At 38.4% G+C, this 15,539-nt stretch overlaps 2 protein-coding genes across 2 annotated transcripts; both read right to left on the reverse strand.

The window, feature by feature from the left end:
* Nucleotides 1-5,941: 5,941 nt before the first annotated feature.
* LOC140801404 (glycine-rich protein 2-like) lies at nt 5,942-6,974 on the reverse strand. Its single transcript, XM_073156508.1, has one exon. The coding sequence runs from the start codon at nt 6,868-6,870 to the stop codon at nt 6,274-6,276; it is 597 nt and encodes a 198-aa protein (XP_073012609.1). The 5' UTR covers nt 6,871-6,974; the 3' UTR covers nt 5,942-6,273.
* A 4,005-nt stretch (nt 6,975-10,979) lies between these two features.
* Nucleotides 10,980-13,607, reverse strand: LOC140801322 (uncharacterized). Its single transcript, XM_073156373.1, has 2 exons — nt 11,377-13,607; nt 10,980-11,192 (listed from the first exon to the last, which is right to left on the reverse strand). The coding sequence occupies exon 1, from the start codon at nt 13,320-13,322 to the stop codon at nt 11,403-11,405; it is 1,920 nt and encodes a 639-aa protein (XP_073012474.1). The 5' UTR covers nt 13,323-13,607; the 3' UTR covers nt 10,980-11,192; nt 11,377-11,402.
* Nucleotides 13,608-15,539: the final 1,932 nt, after the last annotated feature.

A 15,539-nucleotide genomic window follows, 5' to 3' on the forward strand; every position in this document is an offset into this window, starting at 1 on the left:
GAAAAGTATTGGTCTTTTATCCAGAGGCCCTTCAGATTATAAGAGCAAAGAGTATTTAACTATTTATTAAAACCAAAAAAGGTTTAATTTTATACATATAGACAAATATAAAATTATAAGGGTTCTTGCAGCCAATCCCGAGCTGCCAGGTGCCGATTAAGCTTTCACCGACTACCAGATGGGACGAATAAACCGTCACTGAGCTGGTCGGTTTTGTTCAACAGATCTTAACGATATATAAACTACTATCTTTATTTTATACGAGGGGTTGGTGGGAATTTTTTAAAAGAAATAATAGTATTAACAGGGGGTTAATTGCATCTGTACCCCCCCCCCCCCCCCCTCAAACTATTGTCCAATTTTTAGATATATTCTCTCTTCTTTTTTTTAAAATTTATTCTGACATTTGGCCACCTCAACTATATATCTAATGTCTTTTTTCCCCAATTGAATGTGATGAAGAAAAATATTAATTGACTATTATACTCTCAAAGATAAAAACACTTCTGGGAGAATCTAAACTTAGTCACATATAACTTAGGGTTTTTAAAAAAGAAAATAAAAATAAAGTGGTATCGTTCTAGTTTGGTTTACAATGCTAATTATTCTTGTTATAATTGAAGCATATCCGTAGCAAAAGTTATGAAACACAATGACTTGGCAATAAGGGTTGCTGATGAGAGTCTTGCATGGCTAACATGCATGCACGATGCCATTGCAAAATTTAAGGGCACTATGTTTCCATGTTAGCTATCCCATTCAAAGGAACATCTAATAAAGGGCTTGCTTTCTTTTCTCAACTTTGATGACCAAAGAAAAAGTTTATCATCTTTGAAATTAATTTTTTAGATTTGGATGTTTGATGATTAATTCCAACCAAGAGAGAGAGAGAGAGAGAGAGATCCACAAACTTTTGTTCCTCCAGCTAATAGAGCATATTGTGCTCATTCATTAAATAGTTCATTAACTATAAACTGATTTTTTTTGGATTAAATATATATTTTACCATATAGTATTTTGAACTAATATCATAGTTTAGCTCCATAAATTTTGTTGGATATTCTATCTAAAGTAAACTCAGTCTGTACCATTTTAATTTAAACAAAAATTATTTTACCATGTTGTTTTTATTTATATCAGAACTAAGCCATCATAAATTTTCTTAAATATTTATTTAACATAAATATAGTCATATAAGTTTTTTTTTCAATTTTATTATTAAGTAACATTATAGCTATTTTTTTAGTAATTATAAACGTGTATACTAATCACATACTAAATAATGATAGTCAGGCACTCAGTTACTTGTCTAATACTTATTTAAAACATCAAGTAATATCATACGCATGTGATTGGTTTCTTGATTCGATGAAAGAGGCTTTTACTTTCTTTTATATTTTTTAATGTTATAAAAGGAGCTTTACTTTACTTGGTAGTGTTTTATGTCGGCAGCTATTCATTTATTTATTTAATCCTTCTTTTGATTCCATTCTTTAAATCCACCGTCAGCCAGCCCAACAATCTTACTAAACCCAATCAATTTAATATTAATTGTAATCCTCATATTAAATCCTACACTATTAGACCTTCATTCAATAGCTAAGCAATCTGATGTACAACGAAGGATTTTTTTTTTAGAGAAAGCTCGTAGATAGATAGTTCATCAACATCCAATGGTTACACTGAAAAGATCAAATTCACAAAGAGTAGGGAAGATAAAACGCTTAACACAAGCCTCACACTTGGTTTATAATAGACAAAACTATAAACTAATCTAGATGATCAAGCCCGATGGCACAACACAATAATAAGATGAAGAACTATACGAGAGGTTCCCAGGATTAGAGAGTTTTGAGTTCGACGTTATCAGCTTATTAATTGCAGGCTCCGTCAGTCCAACATCCCAAGATATAACCCTAAAAATACTCAAAAGTAGGAGAATCGAAGATCATCCACCTAGAACGCAAATTAAATAAAACCTACTACACCCTAATACTACTATAGAACAAAATAAAATCAAACAGCCAAAGACTGCTATAAAGCACACCATATGTGTCCAAACAAATCCAGATACTGGCGAGCATAAATAATAGCTATGAACAGGTCTTGGGCCCTCGCCCCACCAAGAGGCCTCACCATCGGCCTAAATATGGGGCCTATCGGCTGAGAGCACCATCGAAAAAGAGACGATCCACGGTGATAGAGCTACCATGGTAGCAGCAAATCGAGTGAAGAACTGGCGGCACGGTGGCAACCAAGCTTGGGAGGTAAAGACGATGGGAAGCGACAGTGGAGAGCGATAGCGACGAGGAGGTTTTGGTCAAATCTTAACCCGAAAGGGAGGCAGCAAGGGCGCTAAACATAGAAGGCTCGATTCTAACAGAGGGGTGGTAGCCAAGCTCGAGTTCGATAAGAGAGGGGAGGAGAAGGAGAGCAGTGGTGGCAGAGATGGGCGACAGCAACGAGTGAGTTTTCGGCAATGGAGAACAGCGAAGAAGAGTGGTGCGGGCGATTGCGGTGAGTAGCAATTTCAACATGACGGTGAGAGGGAAAGAGCTCCAGGAAAAGAGGGGAAGAGATAAAAGAGAAGAGAGAATAGAGGAGGCGAAAAGGGCAAACGAAGATAAGAAAAGAAGTTGGTTCTCCCCTCCTCTAGCCCGTCGGCTAAGGGAGGGGAGTGAGGAAAGCCTCACCAACAATTGGCGAGCGAGAAGTTCTCCTTTGATGGAGAGAGGAGATCCTGCACCAAACCCTAGCATAGCAAAGGCTCCTGTAGGAGAAAAGTTGACTCCAACCTTTTCTGATTAGATGTTTATTTATAAACTTGATAACTAATTCATAAGGTAATTCAAGATTAGTCTTATTTTTTTTTTTCTTCTAGGTTTTAACATTTGGTTTTAAATAATAAAGCAGAGGAAATAAGTGTTTAATAGTTGAAATACAAATAAAGAGGGCAAACTAGGAGAATGAAAGCCTATGCCTGAAACAAGTTAACTGATTTTCTTTTATTGCTCTTTTTCTTTATGGCACATTAAACGCTTAAAATGTTTCAAATGCCCTTTTTCACTAGTCATTTGTTTAATATTTTCATTAAAAATATTAAAATGACCATGACTAAGTCTCATGATGTGTTCTCCTTAAGTTGGCTCTCTAGCTTTATTAGGGTTTGGCACTGGACTTCTTCCGTTCTAGAAACATTACTACAATTACCATCACTCTTCTTCTAATACTTTTTTTTTCCTTCCTAATCTTTCTATGTTTTATTTCCTTATCATCAACTCTCCTTCTAATACTTTCCTTTTCCCATCCTTCAATCGCCGCAACCACCACCCCCTGCCCCCTCATTTTTGTAATCGTCGTCATCTCCCTATCTCCACAACAGTTGATCGCTTCGTGATTTCATTAGGTATTCATTAAATAGTTTATTAAAATTATCAAGCGACTATCACTAATCACTTTTAGTGTAAGTCAATGTTCCAATTTTCTCGTTGACATAGAGTGGGTGGCCCCGTGCTCCCTCCTCCTGAGTGATTGTTTATAGCGGATCTCAGATTCTCTATTGCACTCTCCGATTAGGGCTTTTTTCACCTTTCCTTTACAGTGCATATACTCTATCGATCATTGTGGGTTGATGGGACGATGACCATGATTTGCAGGCAACCTTAACCTCTTTGAAAACAATAGGTTAGTAGATCGACCCACTGGAATAAGGAGTCGAGCAGATCGATGTTGGTCTAATAAGTTTCACCAAACCGCCGAACCCTCGATCTTCAGGTCTGAATGATATATAGTCCACCGAAATCAAAGTGTCGCAAAACTAAATAAGAGGGACTATATGACACTTCCTTTTATCCCTTTTAATTTTTAGAGAAATTTACATTCAACGACCAAACTTTTATCAAAATTATAATTTACGACTAACAGTTTTACTATTTTTAAATGGAGTCGTATGACTTAATGAATATGTGCAAAAATATATTTTCTATTACTTAAATTTAACTAAATATCTTGATTAAGTTATCTATACTTTAAAAAAATTACAAACTTTTTTTAATTATTTACTTCTTAAAAGTAAAATTATTTTAAACATTTTAAAAATAAAATATATCTACTTCAAAAAAAATCTAACTCAAAATATTTTCTGCACATATTCTCTAAACCATTGAGCAAAAATATAAAATATAAACTATAATTTCATTAAAACTCAGAATGGTATATACAAATTTCTATTATTTATATTTAAAATAATCCTTTGATGACATAGGATGATCAAATATAGAACAAAGTTTTAATCTAATTTGGTAGACAAGGGTGAAAGATGAGTAGATCAAGATTAAAAAAATTTCAAAGATATTTTTGTAATTTAATTAAAAGATAGATTAAGTTAATAATAGTTAGTGAAAACAATACTGGACTGTCACATAAAAGTTAGAGAAAACAAAACAGAGTGATTACAAAATCCTCAAACAGAAAATGAAGTAAATGGAGCGTGTTATTTGAAAATTTCCCTACAATATAAAATGCCAAAAGACACAGCTTCGGATAAGCACAAAGGAAATCTCTCCAAGAAAAGTCTTTCAAATTCCCAAGAAACAAGCAAAAAGAGTCGTAAAAAACATCTTAACTGATCTTGGGAGACACAAACAAGCAGACAGTGGCAGTCAAGCATCCTTTTGACCATCTGCTGTCAGAAAAGCTACACAACCAGGCAAGAGCCTTTAAAACTGCACAATTAATTGGGACCACTTATCCAGGAACTTGGTCATGCTGTGAAAGTAACAAAAAAGACCCAAATCTACAAAAGCTAGGAAAACTCACAAGTTGATGGCGATATCTGTAATGGATTTAGAGGTGCCTATCTCACATGGAATAAGTGAGTGAGAAAAAAGAACAACTAATTGATGCTTCCTAACATATTACATTTATTAAAATACCAAGAACAACAATGAGAAGACATCATATTAAATTCAACAGTAGGAAAGCAATTAGATAAAGTTCAAAGGGCTGTAATATAAGCAGAAGTAGACGACTTCAATACTCGAGGCTCATCAAAGATATACAAGATTAATGTGATAAAACTTAACGGCATTAGAATAAGAATATTATGACCAATTTCCTTTTGCCAAAGAAAATCAAGCATCCATTTGTGAGATATGCATCATATGCTCTGTAGTCGTATCAAATTCTGTACCATTCCCCAAAATTGGCATGACAATGGCATTTTATTCAACTCCTATATGCCTCAATGGAGACCTCAGTGTGTAACCGAAGGTCAGTGAGGAGCATATATTCCTCTTTCTCATCATTAAAAAGATAAAGCTGAAATGTTGGCTATAATAATGAGAGAAAAATGTAGTCAGCATGACAGAGAATTTCTTCATGCCATCCCAAAAGCAAGCAAGAATTTATTCATTTCTCCATACTTGACGAACTTACTATTCCAGTAAAAAAAATGTCAATTTTGCCAATAGATTTGGATCTACAACCTGGAAACATGAACTCATGAAACATCCCATTTATTAGTTAATCATACTTTGATGTAATATTCCAGTAAAAAAATCTGAATTTTGTCAAATAGTTTTAATCTAGAACTTGGAACATGAACTCATGAAACCCCCTTTTAAAAGTTAATCATACTGAATCAAATACAAGCGGTCATAACAATAATAAAGTACTCTTAGCTTTACGAGCAGAAAGCGCACAGCCATCCAACTTTATTTCAGAAAGAAAGAGATGTAAGAAGCCTTAGCATTCTTAAATCATGCTGTTCCAGAAGGTAACTACATAGCAATAGAAAAGATCCAGAACTGCCACACCACATAGTCCTGATCAACAGCTACTATAGAAAAGCATATGCCCAGGAAAAGATCTGGCATTTCACAGATCGTCTCATTATTTTGAGACAAGAGTAGCAGATCAATGAAATTTCAACATCTAGAGATGAAAGAAACTAAGAACTTTAATAAATTTAAACAGGACGGATCCAGATATGGCAAGAAATTACCTTGAAAACCAGTTTGTATACCGAGAAAAGAGAGCTATGCAGCTTTCAACAGTGTACACACACCGTCATCTATTGCACGTCCCCCTTTCCTCAAACACAAGACCCACAAAAGCAAACCACAATCCACTAGAACCAAGCACCCCAAAACCCAAATAGATGTCCATAACATTCTAAGGACCACACGAAGGACCAAAACTAGTCATCCTTCATCGACATTCTAAGACACCAAACTATTAGATAAGCCAAAAAGGATAAGATCGATACCACCATCAAGCATGGCAATCCCTCGCGATATGGCCCATCTCGCCACAGTTGTAGCAAGATCGATCACCTCCTCCACCACCACCGCCGCCGCCGCCGCCGTACCTACCGCCGCCGCCACCTCCGCCCTGGTAACAATCCCTAGCCAAGTGCCCCGCCTCCCCACAAGTATAGCAGGCCCCACCTCCTCCTCCACCTCCGCCGCCGTATCCGCCTCTCCCTCCTCCACCTCTCCCACCTCCGCCTCTGCCTCCGCTGCCGTTAAACCCGAATCCCCCACCATATCCACCACCACGTCCGCCGCGCCCTCCGCCGTACCCGTCCCTCCGGCCACCGCCTCCTCCTCCGCCTCCGCCGGAGCCGCCCTGGACGCTGGATCCGTCCGGTCCGGTGACGTCGACAGCCTTGGTCCGGCCGTCGTCGCCCTCGCTGATGGTGAACTCGACGGCCTCGCCCTCGGCTAAAGTTCGGAAGCCGTCGGCCTTGATCGAGGACTGGTGGACGAAGAGGTCCTCGCCGCCGTCGTCGGGGGTGATGAAGCCGAAACCCTTGGTTCCGTTGAACCACTTCACCGTCCCCTTCGATCGCGTGACCTCCACCGCCATTGGAGAGGAGAGGAGAGGAGGAGAGAAACCCTAGCACTAGAGAAGAAGAGAGGAAACCCTAATTTTTCTCCTCCCTCCCCAATGTAGATAGTTATATAGGTGGCGTTGGAACTACGAGTTGAGATTTATAACAAAAGTGAGAGCAAACATCCACGGTTCAGGATTTGGGAGAATATGGAAATGGACGGTCAGATGGAGTTAGGGTGCGGATCTGCATTGACTTCCACGCTAGGAGGGCATTTTATTACTTTCAAACCACTATTTACAAGCGTCACTACATTAGACGGCTGTGATTTTCTCGAAGAATGAAATTACGTTGCCGATTCATGCATCGAACGCTGAGTTGACGGACGGTCACGAGAAACATCGTGTTATATATGAGCGGCTAATTACATCGTTACCCTTCTCTATCATTTTTACCATTTAAAAATTTAAAATATATTATTAAATTCTCTCACATAATACTTAATTAGAAATTCTGATAAAATAATCTTAAAAATTTTACTAAATTAATAGTATTCCAGGAATATCCTTCTATCTTTTTCACCGGCGGCCCTAACAATTTTTTAAAATATCTAAGATAAATCTTTTCTGCTCTTTTAATATCGGCTTTTAATAAGGGTGAGGAAGATAATGTAAAGCAATTTACCCATCTAATTATTCAGTTAATTATTTATATTTTTTTAATAAAAAAAGGTTTAATGATATAATTAAATAATTTAAGATATATTTATATTGAGAAAACTAAAATAATATAGATGATTTTCTAATTGAAAGGATGAAATGAGATATTTTTTATAGTTATTCTGAAAATAAAAATTAAGGGAGTAAAATGAGAATTGTCCCATCAAATTAACTTACATATAAATATAGCTGCAATGTTACACAGAGATACTTATATTAGTATTTCATAACACTTATCTATGACTAAGATGTCTTTATCCCTCTCTGGATTTTTATCCGTGTTTAAGATGTCTTTATCCCTTTCTAAATTTATCTTCTATCCAATGCTTTATCCGTAGTTAACATTTCATGTACCTGTCACTATTCAAGATTGATAGTTATGGGGATGATTTGGTAATTTGCGTCGAAAAACTTGATGAGATTATTTGATAATAGAATTTCTCCTTGGCTCTCTAGTCTAATAATGGAAGCTGTTTTTATTCAACAAGTAAAATAACATTTTGGGCCCAAAACCAAGTCAAACCAACCATGGCCCAGCCCAAAGAGCCAATATTGAGCTAGTAATGAGAAAGGCCCAAAATTTCTTTAGGGATAATTCTATTTTCACTCCCATAAACTTTCGCTCTTTTTCACAATGACAATTTGAACTCCTTCTTAGTACATAATGATTCTATAAACTATCAGAAATAACTTTCTTGACCATTTTCATTAGGGAGTTATTAATAGAAAATGATAATAGTAGTTCAGAGTATAAACAAAGAATTATCCATTTTCTTTATCACCTTTATATTTTATTAGGTTAAATATATTTTACCTCTATTATATTACAAAAGTCACTTTACCCTCCACGAATAAGTTGTAATAGCTAAAATTTTCATTCGAAGTTGTTGAAGTTGTCGAAGTTCATATCTTTGTATCTTAAAAAAATATTATCAGTTCAAAATAAAAATCACTTTTAACTCCGTAAAATATTTTTCATATCACTAAAACCACCTTAAACTTTTCCTATATATATATATGTGCACTTAATATAAATAAATTGTTTCATTCTATAATCTCTTTATATATTAACGATGTTTATTTGGACCAGAGCATGAACATTTACTCATGTTTCATGACATTTAAGCTGATCACTGTGCCTCTCACAATCATATATATATATATATATATATATATATATATATATATATATATATATATATATATATATATATATATATATATATATATATATATATAGGGAGTTATAAGTTGTATTTCTCTGTACTGGCTTGATCTGTACAAGAGTTTTGCATAGATGCATGTACTAGTGGCCTTCCACATAGAAGAGATCCCTTATCAAATCATGGAAACGTAATCGGAGTTAGGTCCTTTCGGTCCTTTTTTCCCTTTGATAAACGCTCCTTTCCGTCCTTGTACTCCAAACTGTGCCTAAGAATAAGACCAACTTTAGTAAGGCTCTTTCCAAGGTATTAGTAGTAGTAGTTCTTAGTAGGGCATCATCTCTCTATCATCTTCATGCAAATGGTTCTTCCATTATTTATCCATGCCTGGGCAAGTACTGGGGAGAGGGGAGACACACATGGCCATTGTGGGATTAATTCATAATCTAGTACAAACCCTAGCTATTTTAATTTGATTAGTTTGTTTACAGAGAAAATTTGAAATAACAAGCTCTTTGTACTTTTACCGCTCCTTTTCTCCGATAATTTTCGACGGATATTGTAATGTTAATTTGACTAGCTTGGATTCTTTTTAATGGTACTAAAAGTATCAGCATTGTTGGTTAGGTTATCTAACAATGAGGTGTTAATCATAAATGCACTTAAATTTATTGTTTATTATTTGTACTCTATAATCTTGTAACATATTGGCTACCTTACACATTAGACAACATAATGACTAGTGTTAATGTTGATAGCTGGCCTGCAATGGCATGTGGTATGATTCTTAATGTCTACCCTATGGGAATCCTCACTCACTTTAAAGGCTGGATTTGGCTGTAGACCTTGCAAAATTGTTGTCAATTTTAATAATTGTTGGGTATAATGTCACTGGAACCATAGCTATAACTCCAAAGAAATAAGATACACTCTTGGGCGTGTGAGCATCATTGGAAAATGTATAAAAGAAAGACCCAAATTGGAAAAGATCATATCCACAACCTTTGGTGTATCTATATGTTTTTAAGAGCTTTATAGAATCATTTGTAGTTGTTTTCCATAAAGGTATTATTAGCTTATCCTTGTTTTTCTAGCATGAATAAGTCAAGATATGAATAAGGATATGGAGCTCACTTGTGCAAACAGATAAAGAGAATAATTATGCAAATGGGATGCACGTTGTACCAAAGGGCTTGTAATATTGACCACCACATGGAGGGCATATGAAAAATTATTAGCATCCTATGTGGTAGAATCCATTTGCTTTGACCTAGCTAATCTAAATATGAAATCTAACATATATATATATATATATATATACACACACACTTTATGGTAGGCACATCTTTGCATATCTTTGCATCTATTAGGAGAAAAGGAGAGTGAAACATGGAGGCATGAATGATGAATAGCTGCAATCTTGAGGTTATGGATCAGAGAGACAAGATGCAAAGATTTTCACTGGATCTATCAAAAGATAAGCATAATAATCAAATTGCAGTCTTATTCCATCTAAGAAGGAAGTTTCACCTAATCATACATAGCCAAGCATCAGAAATTCAGAATCTAGTACCACTTGCAGCACACATAAGTCAGCAGCCATCCGCATCGTCCTCACACCGATGATCCTGCTGTTCGATGAATTACATGTGCTAGATGGATGATGAAAGCAACCAGGACAAGCGATTAAAAACATTGTAGGCTTAAAACATCTAAATTAGGATTTGAAATCTAGGAGCAGAATCATTTTTTGTGTAAGGACATGATGAAAAGTTATCAGAAATCAACATCTGCAAGAAAATTTAGTGCTAACTGCCAACTGAGAGTTCATGGTACTCCATGCGAACAATACCTACAGAAAGCTGAGGCGAAAAAGACTAGGGAATCTATATAAAACCTAGACTAAGACTCCAAAGGGATGCATTGACAAGATCCACTCTTTTCATCACATTAGATAAGCTGGAATCAGTCAGAATATTAGCTGGTCCAAAGGGATGATGTGCGGTTATAAAGAATTAGAAATTCTAAGAGGAAGTATATTTATTATTCAAGAGAGAAAGGTCATCCATGGCGAGAAAATCAACATAGTAATCTTGAATCTGATGATAGAGTTTATAAAAGTCTAAGTTTATGAGTATTCCTCCTTTACCTTCTAGGCCTAAAATTTGAGGAGCTCAACCTTCATAGTGTACAACAATAAATGGATGTTTCTTTTCATGTTCCAAACAAGCAAGAAGATGAATTAACCAACATCACAAGCACTTCAAGAAGCTTAACCCTTTTAAATTGAAGTAATGCTGAGCAAAATCAATATACATTATCACTATCAGGCTAGGAAGGAGCATATTAATCTCAACAAAAAAAAAAAGAAGAAGAAGAAGAAAAAGAAACTATTTCACCACCAACATGAACGAAAGGTTCCAATTTCCAGTCCTACTAGGCTTCCGGACAAAAAGTCGAACACGAACATGAAACCTAGGCCAAGCATAAGAAGAACATAAGCCAAGCAGACAAATTACTTTGATGATTATTATAACTGTATTGGGGAATGGGATTGATTTGGTATAGTCTTGAGAGTTTAGAAAGAAGTGATTGGGATTTATATACAGTACTGGATCCCCTCTTGAATTTGGAGAACAGGATTGCATCTTCTTCATACCTTCCCCTGATTCTTGTTTTGCGAAATCAGTGGTATGTTTTGATACCTCTGGATTGGTAGAGCTCCAATCTGACCTTTGCATCCGGTAACAACTTCTCAATTGTAGGATCTTGAATCATGTATGCCTGCTTTGAAGCCCATTCTAGCACCGTAAGCACCTCGGCCTGCGCCAATTCCTCGCTATCCGGCACATGGAGAGCAATGTAGCATAAGAGGATGAGCGCCGCAATCTGAACGACCTGCTCCGCAAAATACACAAGCTGGACTAGATGCTTGGCGCCGCCCGCATTGATGAACGCTTTGGAATGGTCTAAATGAAGGTAATTCTCCGTGCATGCGAATTTCGTCAATGCGATCGCCGCCTCTTTGGACACAGCTCCTTCCCGCTCGTCGAGCAGCCTCACCAACGGCCCGATGATGCGCGTCTCGGTCGCTCTGAAGGTCCTCGACAAGCAGCCTAACGCAACAATGCAGGGGACGAGGAGGTCATCGTAGTCGGCCTTCTCGACGATCCTAAGGAGCTGGTCGACGACCGCCCTAGCGGTAGGGGAGCTGGGCTTGAATGCCGACCGCCGGAGATCTCCGTCCTGCTCCGCGACGCGGCAGATCTCCATGAGAGCCATGGCGGAGTTGTTCTGGACGTCGTCGGCCCCCTTCTCCAGTAGCACGGCGAAGCAGAGAAGCGCCTTCGATTCGGTGATGCTCTTGCAGATGGCGGAGTTGCCCTTCGCGAGCTGCCATAGCGCCTTGGCTGCCATGGCCTTCATGTTGGCCTTGGTCTCCGGGTCCTCGAGCTCCCTCCCCTTCATGCTAGTTCCAGATAAGGAGACGACGTGCTGCTTCGGTCCGCCGTTGATGCTGTTTGAGTTCATCTTGCTGGATTTGGCGGACATTGTGGATTGGATCACGGAGTGCATCTGGTTCTTGGTGGATTGGTTCCCATTCGGATGTTTGATCAAGCTCTGCTCCGAGCTATCAATGGCGGCATTGCCGCCGCCATTAGTGGTGGTGTTGGCGCCATTGCTTCTATTGTCCATGACGACGGAGTGGATCGACATCGCCTTGGAGGGGATGGTGTACTTGCTGTGCTCTTGAACCGTCTCGAAGGCGAGATGGCCGACGAGGAGCCGGATGACGTTGTGCTGGGCGAAGACGTCTTGGCATTTGGGGTGGTTGGCGGCCAGCTCGGAGACGGCCCACGCGACCATGGCCTGGACCTTCATGGGGCCCTCCTTGAGGACCTTGGCGAAGGCGGAGCAGACCCCGGTGAGGACCATCTGTTCGACGCTCTCCGGATCGCGGCCGAGGAGGCCGATGGCGAGGGCAGCGCTCTCCTGGCCCTCGAGTTTGCCTTCCTTGACGAGGCGAAGGAGTGGGCCGACGCCGTCCTCCTCGATGATGAGCTTGCCGTAGCGGTCGTTGTCGCGGGCGAGGGAGACGAGGCTGGCGGCGGCGTCGCCGCGGGCGTCGAGGGAACCGGTGTGGAGCGTCGCGATCTGCTCCCAGATGAGGAAAAGGATGGGCTCGTTCTGGGCGATCGGGGGGAGCCCGAGGTGGGCGTCGTCGTCGGCGTTGGTCGACGAGACCCGGAGGAGCCAAGAGACGTCGCCGATGGAGTTGTCGAGGTGGGTCGACATCTTCTTGAAGGCGGCCGCGGGAATGATGGTGAAGACGCGCTTCATCAGCCCGTGCGCCCGGCACTTGGTTACCAGCGCCAGCGCCTTGTCCAGCACCTGCTCCGTGTCGTCCATGATCCGCCGCGCCGGCCGCTCGTAGAGGTCGGCCCGCGCCGCCTGCCGGAGCAGCACCGCCAGCCGCTCCGTCTTCGACTTCAGCTCGGCGCACTCCTGCTTGAACGAGTGCGCGTCGTCGGCCCACTTCGTCACCTGATCCGCTAATTGGATCGGCTTCGCCAGGATCTGCTTCACCCCACCGTCCCCCATCATCTTGTCCTCGTCTCCTCCTCCTCCTCCTCCTCGTCGTCGAAGATTTTTAGCTTTCAAGATCTCTCTCTCTCTCTCTCTCTCTCTCTCTCTCTCTCCCCTTTACTTTTCGTTTCTTTTCTCCTCTTAGCTTGAATTGCGGAGGAGAGGGAGGAGGGGAACAGAGGATGGTTGTCTGAGCTGGAATTAGAATTTTGCGAAAAAGACCAAATGCTTTCTTTTTTTTTCCTTTACGAGGTCAAACGCGTTTTCCTCCGCCTCTCCTCTTCTCTCTTCCCCCTCCTCCCTTATTATTTTTAATGTTACTGCCTTTAATGCTTATTTATAGTGTCCGTTTGGTTAGTATTGCCCTCCGAAACTTTTGTTTTTCTCACAGGAAAATTACAAATAACGCCCTATGTTTTAATTAAATTATCAACAAACCTCCCCCTTTTTGTTAATTAAATTATATTGTGAGCTAAGTTTAATTTAACAACGCCCCCCCGGTCGAGAGATAAAATAAAAGGTAAAAAATTTCATATATTTTAAAAATATTAGTTTTAAATTAGTTGATATCGTGAATTTTATTATAATTTTAAAATTAAATTGATCTGATAGTCAAAATGGAACTTTTGGAGCTTGGGCCGGGGCCGAAGAGAGGTTTAGAAGGCCGAGTGGGCCAGCTCGAATTTTACGGACCAATAGAAACCGTTGGCTCTGGTTGTCCCGTGCCACGTGGTGTCATGGAGCGATGGAAATTGACAGGTGTACGGTGGAGATGGGCCACCACGACGTTTCTCGATCGGGCCGTTGGGTTCGGTCTGACTGCGAGGTTTGTCACTCACATTTTCATGCTCTTCATCGTTTTCCACGCCAACTGTCACGCTGTAATAGTTAACAACCGAACCCAATATGATTTTTTTTTTCTCTTAATAAGAGATTAACTCTAATCTCGATCAGATTATATAGTATTTCTTTCTGGGGTTTTTACATAATTACCACTATTTTATTTTCCTTCAAAATATCATAATTTCCTCCGAAATCATTAAGTACTTTTAAATATATCATGTCTTTAGTTAATAATCACAATTAGAACTAAATTTAGATTGAAAAATTGTTGATAAATATTTACACTCTAAAAATTTTATATAAAAAAATAGTAAATAATTTATTTACTAATAATAATCTGCCTGAAATATTTCAATTAAGAATTAACTTTGAAAGAACTAAAAGGTTTTAGTAATATTATGAGCCCATATAGCTATTCTTTTTCAATATATTGGTTGAATAATTAAGTAAATTTTCTCAAAAAAATAGGCTATAATAAATTTGAACAATGCACGTTATGTATAACGCTCATGTTGAGAGCCATCTAAATATTATCCTCAACGCACACAGACGGTAAATTTAAAGCTATGATCTTTGTTATGGGCTAATGAGATCCGATGATCAGAATACGTTGATTAATCTCTTGTTCAAATATACTTAACATAGGAATGCTAACTAAAATAGTAAATTTTAGTTACGTTATATTTACCGTTCTTCCTCCATAATGTTGCATATACCTAAAAATTATGAATGCGAAGATAGTAGATGTTAACATGTGGATTTTTCATATAACAACATGACCTAAAATTTAGTAGAAAGTTATTTCCCTTAGAATATTAGAAAATCAATTAAACTAAGGTTATATAATTAAGGATAATAGAGGCAATTTTTTACCCCTCTATCTTGTGTAATCTCTCACCTTCAAGCACACGCATTGAATGAGATTAAGATATCATCTCTATCATGTGATCAGCATTTATTTGTACATATATATATATATTTGCAAGCTTTTCTCATGACATGCACTAACCATTGTTTTGTTTGGCCGACGGCATCTTTATCTCTATATACACAGTAGTGTGTAGCAACTTTGAGAAGAATAGAAGAAAGAAGAATTGTAGGTTAAAATGAAAAAAAAAATTTCAAAATTATATTGAGAATGTATAGTGGAACTGATTTCAATGATATCTTATACTACAATTATCTTAAAAAATTAGATCTGATACTATGTTAGGTGATCGATTAATTCAAAACTTACGTCGTAAGAGGAGATTATCTATGGAATGACTCACTCGACAGATTAAAATTTTGAGGGGCAAACAAAAATGGCATCGTGGGCCATTGAGTTTATTACCGAAGATATTAAATATTTAATTAATAATTATTAAAATTATAAAGTTAATGATATATACT

Source organism: Typha latifolia, chromosome 14, assembly GCF_019914945.1.
Source record: "Typha latifolia isolate L0001 chromosome 14, TyphaL0001v2, whole genome shotgun sequence".
Taxonomy (NCBI): Eukaryota; Viridiplantae; Streptophyta; class Magnoliopsida; order Poales; family Typhaceae; genus Typha; species Typha latifolia.

Bases quoted from the DNA above. Each gene is read 5' to 3' on its own strand.
- LOC140801404 (XM_073156508.1), bottom strand. From the start codon at position 6,870: ATGGCGGTGGAGGTCACGCGATCGAAGGGGACGGTGAAGTGGTTCAAC.
- LOC140801322 (XM_073156373.1), bottom strand. From the start codon at position 13,322: ATGATGGGGGACGGTGGGGTGAAGCAGATCCTGGCGAAGCCGATCCAA.